The 10,558-nt window shown below is 37.7% G+C and overlaps 2 protein-coding genes across 5 annotated transcripts; both read right to left on the minus strand.

Moving 5' to 3' along the window:
- Positions 1-996: 996 nt before the first annotated feature.
- Positions 997-5,271, minus strand: trmo (tRNA methyltransferase O). Its single transcript, XM_062433970.1, has 6 exons — positions 5,103-5,271; positions 4,809-4,957; positions 3,932-4,106; positions 3,139-3,296; positions 2,358-2,924; positions 997-1,715 (listed from the first exon to the last, which is right to left on the minus strand). The coding sequence occupies exons 1-6, from the start codon at positions 5,189-5,191 to the stop codon at positions 1,480-1,482; spliced, it is 1,374 nt and encodes a 457-aa protein (XP_062289954.1). The 5' UTR covers positions 5,192-5,271; the 3' UTR covers positions 997-1,479.
- A 1,903-nt stretch (positions 5,272-7,174) lies between these two features.
- On the minus strand, positions 7,175-10,558 carry hemgn (hemogen). Of its 4 annotated transcripts, none has more exons than XM_062431633.1 (5): positions 10,434-10,558; positions 9,200-9,271; positions 8,861-8,951; positions 7,793-8,400; positions 7,175-7,669 (listed from the first exon to the last, which is right to left on the minus strand). In XM_062431633.1, exons 2-5 carry the CDS (start codon positions 9,261-9,263, stop codon positions 7,563-7,565), a joined length of 870 nt encoding a protein of 289 aa, XP_062287617.1. In that variant the 5' UTR covers positions 9,264-9,271; positions 10,434-10,558; the 3' UTR covers positions 7,175-7,562. The 4 variants fall into 4 exon arrangements, with proteins under 4 accessions (XP_062287617.1, XP_062287609.1, XP_062287600.1 ...); XM_062431625.1 differs by having other exon boundaries at positions 10,431-10,558; XM_062431616.1 differs by having other exon boundaries at positions 9,200-9,274; positions 10,431-10,558.

Consider the following 10,558-nt stretch of genomic DNA (forward strand, 5'->3'; position numbering starts at 1 on the left):
AGGGGAGTCTGTCTAACCTGTAGGAGAGCAGTTGAAGATTTCTGGCAGGCCTTTCCAAACCAAAGATGAGTCGTTGGCTGTGAATCTATCCCTCAGCTTCTCAGTGTGCCTTCCTGCCTGTAGAGGTCCTTATCTCCACCCCTGTAGGCCTCATCCATGCCTGAGCTCTGAAGTAACCATGACTCGATGTCGTTGTACTTGTACTGTACAGGTAGGGATGCAGTTGTCCTCACAAAGGCTGATGTAAGAGGATATGAAATGTCTGCACACGCATCAAGATCAGATGTTTTCTCTCTGAAAACATCCCAGTCAGTGGAGTCAAGGCAGTTATGTAGATTTTAAATGCCCTCCCTCATCTATCTTTTCACAGTTCTCCCCACAGGCACATTTAAGCTTCTCTCCCTGTAGGTCGGGATTAGTTCAATTAAACAGTGACCAGAAAGAAAGACCCAGGGCTGCATGGGGAGAAAAGTGATATGGATCATTAATGGTTGACATATTCAGACATGCTGCCTGAATTTTGGGAGTTCAAGCTGAGGTTGGTCTTTTTAAAATCTCCTAAAAGTACAGCACAGTTAAATGTTTGAGCTTCACCGTGCAGAATGATGTTATGTGCAGTTTGACAGTTTCTTTGTGCTCACTGAAATTCAGATTTAAATGGGCGAGCCTACGAGTGGGATTTGTGATATCCCAACTAGTTTGGAAGCCAATTCTGGTCCAGTATTCAACTTACACAAACGTGATGTGGAAACTTCAAGCCTCCAGTGCACAAACAAGTGTTTCTATATGTCTTAATACATGTCTGTAGGGGTCAAGGTTGGTTTCGAAGATGTCAACACATGCATACGTTTTATTGTGTCCAATTTGTCTTCACCACCTTTCCTGACATAAACACACAATTGTAAACTGTAGCTGCAGTCATTTATTGACTGCTGTTTGAGAATGTTTTTGTAAAATCATAAAAAAAACACAGAAAGGTCTACTCATACATGATCATTCAGTTTATTTTTCACAGAGGATACAGAGCCAATTTCTCCTGGCAAATTTTTTAAAAAAAGCCACAAGATACATTAAAATATTAACATATTGTGATATATCAACAATAAATTCTGTAATTGCTACCTGGGTATCAATAGTAGAGAACAAGCCATGACACAATTCTTCAATTTAACAATAACTTGGATGAATGGGTTTAAGACTGCATACTTAACATATTGCTCAGCAAGTGGAGAAGCCTTTAATTTTTCATCAGCACTTTAATGAGCTTAATTTCTTTAAAATAATTAACATTTGATTTTTAAAAATAAGATTAACTTAAAATAAGCTCATCGTGTAACTTTTCTACACAACTAAAGCATCCTGTCAGTAATCGTGTTTGTCGAGAGGCCAAAAAACTTTAAAGACTTTTATTTTAAGCTTTTATTTGTCTTGTCTAACAACATTGTGTGTTTGTTTCTTTACACACAGAGAGTAAGACTCTCACATCGAAGCAATGTGGCGCTCAACAGGTCGGACCTGCAGCACCTCAGCAAAGCCTTGTCCAAACCAGCAGGTGATGTCAGCTGTGTCCAGAGTGAAGAAGAAGAGCCGGTCTTTGCAGCGAGTCCTCCTGTATACTGACCGTGGGTCTGCTGAAAGCACCCCTCTGATGGCGGCAGCAGCCTCGTCTGAACTGCTTAGAAACTTGAACCTGGGTCTGTCGCTTTCAGAGGGTCCTGTGAGGCATGCAGGTTTGTTTTATTAAGTGGTGGCACACTGTCCTGCTATGAATGGCTGCTTTCATATTAACCTGTCACAATAGCACCCTCTTGTGGAGAAAAACACCACATCACTTTTTTCTCAAAATGACAAAAAAGCTCCTGGAAACACTCAATTACAGTAAAATCACAGGTGAGCCTTCTCTGTCACACATTTATAGCAGACAAATCACACAGAAAGCTACATTTATCATATCAAATCCAGACAATAATCTCTTTAAGGTATTTGACACCCACCCATCTGGTTAGACATGCAGCTTTCCAAAAAAGTAGGCGCAACAGGTTCAAGGTTTCATTTGTCCAATGTATGCAGTAAGTGCTCTTATATCTAACACAGTATAAACTGCCTCTTGCTAAGAACCTTATTTCTCTCATCTTTATTCTCCTGCTTATCTTTGTTTTCATTGATTTTAACATGAATCCTTTATTTTATCCTGAATGGTATGCATAGTGACAGCATTTATATTGTATTCACTTGCCTTATTGGGATTTTATCGTTTATGTTTCAGGTTTTTGCGGATTCTCCCATACTGCAAAAGGAGTTTCCTCATGTCGGAAAATAATGGTCTGAAGTTAAGTGCATGATTCAAAATGACTTACCTGACAGGTGTGTGGGAAGGAATTCTGCTAACTCCCTCTTAGCATGAGGAGTGAAGCGGACCTCGAGACTGGCAACGGGAGGTTCTCTGATCCAGCCAGCAATGGTGCTGTACGTTTCCTCCCCATAGAAAGGCCGGTCTGCTGTCGACTCTGTTGGCTTGGTTTTCAGTGAATCTAAAACTGGCTTGCTCTCACAATCTATCTGGTCTCTTCGGCTCACATAGCCCTTAACCCCATCCAGCACACTGCAAAGGTCTTCAGGCAGAAGTAACTGAGTACGGACTCTGGATGAGTCTTCTGAGAGTTGACTCCCAAAGTTGTCTTCAGTTCTTTCAGCTTTTGGGTTTGACTGAGCATCTGTTTCAGAGTCGTAATCGAGGTTCAAAATATCTGGTGTTTCATTTAGTGACACGGCAGATGCCTTCGACTGGTATGTGTTTGATTGATAAGGCTCAGAGTCCATGCCCACCCTGGTTTGGGGGGAGTCGTACTCTGGGATGTAGGGTTTGATATCCAGGACAGGGGTGCCAGCAATCATGTCAATGTCTGTGAGATGTATTCTATCACCTGGAAATTAAAGACGGGAATGTATTGATTTTCATCAAGCAGAGTAAATTATTTCTGTGATGTGACTAGAGTTCAATTTGACAGCTTAACATTTAGAGGTGCAGTTTAATCTAATTAACTACATGCGGGGGAAAAAACAAAATCTCTGTAGTCAGGTTTAATCTAAACACATTGAAATGTATACACGTGACACATTTCACTCAACAATACTTACCCACAATTTTATCCAGCTTAGCCAAAGTTAAGCCCAAGACATTTGGTCGGTGTGGACTGCGAGTCGAGTATACACCAACCCTTTGACCGTTCAGTCTGGGAGGCTTCACTTTGGCTTTGTAATTCAGGTGCCCATTTTTGTGAAAGAGGAAGATAATCCTGTAGAGACCAAACAGTGAAAATAAGCACTGATGACAGTTAACAATAAGTCTGAATGTGTACAGAGGCGGGTTTGTTGATAGGGACTGTATTATGTCAAAAAAAAAGAAATAGAAGAAAGGAGTTCATATTCATAAGTTTTCAGCATACAAGTTCTAGATAGATCTTAACCTAATATATTTAAAACTATTATCATGACTGCACTTACATAGCACTTTTTTAGTCTTATCAACTCCTCAAAATGCTTTAAAAGATATGCCAATATTAACTCATTCACACCCCCACTCTGATGAGCACACTGGGAACAATTTGGGGTTCAGTATCCTGCCCGAGGACACTTCAACATGCAGACTGGAGGAGCCAGGGCTGTGGCTCAGACGTAGAGCCACACTCAGTTTAACATGTCCCTCTTGATTTGAAATGAAATTATTGCAAATCTTAACACATATTCACTCAAACCTCCAGCACTTCAACAGGCTGATTATCTCTATATTATGAGTCACAGCAGACTGTAAAACACTTAATTTTAATTAAAACAGCCAACAGTGGTAATATTTCCCGTTCAGCATCAAATTATCAACTGTAAAAGAGAATATGCAGAGAATAAATTTAATCATGGAGTGTGTGTTTCTTACCAGACATGGGAGTATTGCTCCAGCCCCACCAGAGCGTGCTCGGGGTTATTGAAGACGCTCTGCTGGATGCGCAGTTCTGCTCTTGACGGGACACAAATGGTGGGCTGTCTGGGTGTCCCGTTCTTCACGGAGAAACAGGAACTAATGTAACCAACTGGGACTGTCTGGATGTTTCCTGTAACGTTAAATAGTTAGTAACATCATTGTGTGCAGTGTTTTCATTGCTTGTAATTAAGAACTTAGTAACCAGTAACCTGCACTTTTCATTCATGTGTTGCACCATCACCTCCCTCAGTTTAACATGTCCCTCTTTTTTTCTACTTTTACTTCACTATGATCACATTTGCCACAACAAATCCTGTATAATGAGTAGAGCTGCAACATTTAGCTGGTTAATCAATTCATTGGTCAACAGAAAATTCATCAGCCTCTATTTTGTTAATACATTTCTTATTTTTTCTTTTCTTAATTTTATAAGCAAACAAGTCAGACAGAGTTGAGGATTCGACATTTGTAAGTTTAGACCTTTTGATCAGACAAATCTAAATGAGGTAATTCTGCAACAATTAGTCAATTTAATCAATTAGTCGATGGAGGGAAAATTTATCAGCAACTATGTTGATAATCAATTAATCACTTCAGTCATTTTTTAATCAAGAAAGCTAAAAAAAAAAATGCTGACATTTTATATTCAAAATTATTAATCAAGAAAATAATTGTACTCTATTTCTAATATTTAATAAACTAAATGATTAATGGATTCATTGAGAAAATAAATGTTAGTTGCAGCCCTAAGTACTGCATTCATATGAAAAGCAACAACTTTCATTGGACATTCTCACAAAACATCAGTTGTTGGTGCTCTAATGGTAATTACCTTGCTCCAGTGCAGCCTGTGGTGATACTGGTGAAGCTGCTGAGGGAGGCTGGTGTTTGCCAGGTTCACTGAGTTCAATCTTTGACACAGCAGACTGAATGGATATTATATGTTTACGATTAGCTCTGACTGCACTGTCCAACATCTGCCTGTTGGAGAAGGACAAATAAAAATGAATACCAATTATTGATAAAGTATTATGAATGGCTTGTCTACAGAAGAACAATTAAACTTTTGTTAAGGCCACATCTAAAGAGGGAAATATACCGTGCTATAATTATCTCCAGAGCTTACCTCAGGTTTTTTATTTCTTTTCGCATCACAGAAACCTGCTGATTCAGATTATTAATGTGTTCACCGCAGCACTCACACAGAGGACTCATCTTCTTCTTACTTTCTTTTTTATAACAAAAGAAAAAACACCTTTAGCTAAGTCAGCTTTTTGGCTAGCTGCTAAACAGAAACAAACAGCACGCTGAAGAAACACGTGGGAGTCCCTCAACGCGGAAGTAGCCTGTTTTTCGTTGGCCAATCAGGAGCGTTTCACGCGAACAGCTGATAACCGACAGCTCACCTGATAGGTGGAGCTTTCTGTCTATTTGTCATATTCATCATATTATGTTTATATGATTATATAAACATTAAGCAGCACATCGTAAATCTTCTATGTAAAAAGGACAAGCATGTTGACAAAGTCATTGATACATTTACACTACTAGCACAGTTACGTCAGCAGAGGGCAGCCATGAGTTTCAAACAAGCTTTATTTATAAATACAGTGTGTACGTTTAGACAAATGCTCCTTTCGTAAAACTGAAAAAGAGGATGTTATTCATTAATTTTGTAATTGCTCATTTTGTGTTGTATTTTGGATTTTGTTGTATTTTTTTTTTTAACCAAAACTTCACATAAGATTTGTATTGGGAAAAAAGGTATTATTTCCTGTTTTGTGTATCAAAATATCAACATTTCTAACATTGTAGACCTTTTTATTTTGTCAGGTAGGCTAAGTTTCATATCCACAAAGCCAAAATATCAAAAACAACCCCATTATTAAAGTAATTTTAATTGGAAAAAAATATTATTTTGAGTCTTTACACAGTATAAAAAATCAGAAAAGTTGATCTGTTATCAAAATCTATTCAAAATGCTTTAATTGAAGATGTCTCTCACTTATACCTTTACTTTTTTATTTATTAAGTTATTTATTTTTCTTTTTTTCAATTGGAATTATTATATTTTATTTATCCTTTATTTATGAACTGGAATGACTGGTTGCTTGTATATTCTCTGTTTATAGTATTGTATATTCTGATCAACAAAGAGTAAAGATCTTAATTTTTTTTAAAGCTTTTTTATAAATATCGTAAGTAGGCCTACATAAAGATGTATATCTAGTATAAAGTTAAGAGATTCAGTGTTGATCACAATAACTGCAGCATTTGTGATTCTGAAACTGAAACTACTGATCTTTCTCCTGTGAATGAATTATGTGATATTCTGGGAGGATTTTCAGGACTGTCAACAAAAATCCAACATCTATTCCTTTCGCAAGAGAAAATATTGTGTATGGTATGAACATAATGGGCAAAAAACACTTTTATTCTGTTTTTAAAGGGAGCTAGTGGACAATATTTGATTAACTCTAGAGAAACTATGGAAGACTACAGACTTATTATCATTATGTATTATTTATTTATTTTCTATTATTTTTATCATGTTATTATACATAAGCTACATACAATACATATACAGAGCCATGAATAAATAAAACAATAACTACATAAAAAGTACTATATTGTGTTTTGTTTTTACAGTATTTCTGTTTAGTCTGTAAGCAATAATGGAAATATAGTTTTTAATTTCATTAATCAGAGTAGGACACATGGTTTATTGTTAGAATATATCTATGTATGCATATAAATTGTGCCCTTTATAATTTATTAGACAGAATTTGTCACCCAACAATACATTTGGTGAGAAAAAAGTGACAATTACTGTATTTTGTAAAAGCTTACAGAGCACTGACATCTCCAAAATAACTAAAAACGTTTTTGTAAAACAGTGATTAAAGGATGCAAATCTATGAAATAGCATCTCTTTTATTTATTCTTGGTCATGTATTTGTCACATATACTGCTGATGCTGGTTATTATGGCACTGTTAATAATGACTAAGACTGCAATTAATGACTATTTTCATTATATATTAATAAGTTGATCATTTTCTTGAATAATCAGTTAGTTGTATTGTCTATAAAATGTCAGAAAAAATAGTGAAAAATATCAATTACATCTTCCCAAAGCAGTAAGCTAATCGACTACATAACTAATCGTTGCACCTCTAATAATAATGACCAGTTATGATGACGTTAGCAGTTTATTTTATTAAGTGAAAAACAACTTTTACAAAATCCATCGAAATAAATCCACAATTAAAAATATATTTTTTGTACCAATGATTATTATCATTTATTTTTAAATAAAAGCAGGCAAAAGTTGCTGTGTATTCAATTCAAAATACAAAATTCACAAGTGTCGCAGCAAGGCACAAACCAACAATAAATAAGCATATAGGTTTAATTTGAATTCATTCATTTTTCAAACAAGCAATGCATACACTCATCATTTCTGTTCTCTTATGGCCAGAAGGCTGAACACTGATCAATGCAACAATCAGATACAAATTGTGACCAAAATGAGAAGCAATCTGAGCTGAGGCAGTATCTAAAAAGTGTGCTTTAGAAAATTAGGATCAATTTCCTGAGAGATAGTCTTGTGGCGGAGGCGGTGAGGAATAGAGTGGAATTCTCAACAATTTATTTTGTTCGGGCACATTGATCAACGGTGTCTCACTCAGATCTAAAAAAGAAGACAGACAGTTTATAGTTAATAGTAAAATAAATGCATATTTTGGCAGAGATTAATTGCCAGAACTGTTCAAGCAGGCAATGCTTAAAGGTCTGAATCCCTTTAAATTAATACCTTCATCAGCTCTTTTGTCTTGAGTTGGAGGGATGTCATCCTCCTCATCTGAGCCCAAGTCTTCAATCAGGACCTGGTCAAGGGCCACCCTGTCTTGTGACTCTGTGTAAAGAGTCTCCACTTGAGCTACAGCTGGAACAGGGTCTCGGGACACAGCTGGGACGGGAACAGCATCTGGAGCTGGAGATGAATCTTGGGCAGGAACTGAAGCCGTATCTAGAACTTTGGCGGGAGCAAGAACTGAGGGTGAAACAAGGGCTGGAATCGGGTTCACTGGAGCTGGAGCACGAGAAATCAGAGTGGGAGCAAAGAGGGGGCTTTGCAGAGACCCAAACAGCATAGGAGCTGGGGCAGCAATGACAGGTGCTGGCGGGGATTCAAACATGTCACTGCCCACAGCAAGTAAAGGGGTCAAAGAGCCTGATGCTTGAGCTGGGATCAAATCCACAGGTTCAGGCACCACCACTACAGCAGGAGCATCCTGAGCTGGTGCTGTTTCCTCCTGAAGGAAAGGGATCTCTGGTGTGACCTCACTCTTTCTGGGCCTCCCTCTCTTCCTTGAGCCACCCTTCTGCTCAGCTCTTGGTCTTTTCCTCTGGCTCTCCAGCCTGAGAGAGTACAACAATCATAATCAACTTCAGCAACAGTGGACATCGATACAGCTCTTTGTGATTCTTTTGCAAAGCTAATAGTACAAAGTCCTTGACCTGAATCTGGGGCGTCAATAGAAACAACAGAGCAACCTTTGGCTGCTCTTGCCCCATTCAATATAAACTAAAGGAGCGATAAGCAACCGGACTGCTGATAATGTTTTCACCACACACTGTAACATACAGAATCTTAAAATGCAATTTGTGTTAAAAAGCCTTGTTAAACCTTTCTAAAACATCAATTTCTACTCTCCATTGCACCAGAGCAATTATTTACAGTATCATTACACTGATATAAGCACTTGAATTTGTGAAGGTATGTGCTGCACTGCTGAACCAATGATGGTTGATCCACATAAACACAGCTGTAAATGTAGGTCACTGCACTGACATCGTCTGTGGTTTTATATAAATTTACCCCAAAACCCACTGGTTAGTTTCCTTCGCCTCTGCTTCAGCCTTCCTCTTTCTGAGGAGGTCCCTGTCCCGCAACCGGCGACGGATCCCACCTACAAAACACAGAAACCCAGAAAAACCAGACTAATTCAGCACAATAAAAAATATAACATAGATACTATAAAAAACACAGATGTGATAAACTTGTCTGTCATTTATAGTAATGCAGTTTAAAGGCTGATGAGAAAATTTCTCTGTCTCAGTTGATCAAAAGACACCACACAGTATGCAAATTAAAACTTGCTAAATCAACTTTCTGGTGTAGAATTAAAAGAAGAGTTTTAGTTTAGATTAAACTTACCTTGATCTTCATTCTCATTTTTATATTCCGACTCTGGTTTCTCTTGTTGCAACGTCTCCTCCATTCTGAGTCCTGCTATGAATGAATTCAACACATTGAAGGCGGGCAAGCGCCAAAAAAAAGAAGACGAAATAACTTCTGACTGTTTTCTATTCCCACCCCTAAATGAGTTATCTGGTTAACCATTACCATAGTGCTGGGAGAGTTCTTACAGCATTCGTCTTATCATATTTGTAAAGCTGGAGGAGCTGGCACAGCACTGACAGAAAAAAAAAAGTCTGCGGAAGGTTGTGTGCAGGCTCTGTGAGATAGGGATAAAATATGTACAGTATGTGGTAATGGAGGAAATACATATAAAACTTTGTACGCTTTCTAGACTGCTGTTTTTAAAGCAAAAAAGAGGCTTGTTTGTGAAATGCTGACTGAAATTAAACTGGTAAACAAACTGGAAAGTAAGAGAGGCTCTTGCATGCATGTTTGTGTAAGACTGCAGCTGATGTTAAAGTTTGCAACAGGAAAGGTGAGCTTTGACTGCCTTTGGACAAAAATTCTGAGACCAGATTTGCCAGAGAATAGAAGGAAATGTTTAATTTAGGTCTCAATGTGGTCTAAATAATGGACAGCTTCTTACTAAAGGCCTACAAATACATTTTTATGTGTCACTTTTTTTTCATTGTCTAAATATGCATCTTTTTCTGCAGTAGTACAGGAAAATTACATTGCAAAAGCCATTAGAAATCCTGTATTTGACTACAGTGTGGGCATACCCCTCTTATCTCACAGATGGAAGGGCAGCTCAGTTGGGGTGTGTTCTCAATCTTCTTGCAGCACATTGAGCCCTGATGTGTGTGTGTGTATTTTGGCCACTTAAAGGGAGAAGCTGTCCAGCACAGTAAATAACACCCAACTGCCAATTGCCTCCAGCACTATATTGAAAATGTTGAGAGTCCCTTTTTTAAAGTCAGGAGTTTCTTTTAATGCATACACACTTAAAAATGTTAGTAGCACCAGAAGTAAATTATTAGTCTGTTTCATGTTGTACAAACTTCATGTGTGCAAACAACTTAAGAGTAGAGAATCTGCACTTTAACCTATTTAGTTACATTTATAATCAAAATACTTAATCTTGCATAAACAAACACTGAGATGAACAAACATTTCCACTGTTAAATTTAAAGAAAATTCACACACACACACACACACAGGCTACTTGACATTTTAAGACGCTCACCACCTCCTGTATCAGAGTTGAGTTCCTGTCTGCACAGTTAACTCTTCAGCTGATAAAACTCCCACCAGACTCATGAATGGACTCCTTCCAAGTTACATCTTCCCAAAATGACCGATTATTATCTGCAA

The sequence above is a fragment of the Scomber scombrus genome, chromosome 2 (assembly GCF_963691925.1).
Source record: "Scomber scombrus chromosome 2, fScoSco1.1, whole genome shotgun sequence".
Taxonomy (NCBI): domain Eukaryota; kingdom Metazoa; phylum Chordata; class Actinopteri; order Scombriformes; family Scombridae; genus Scomber; species Scomber scombrus.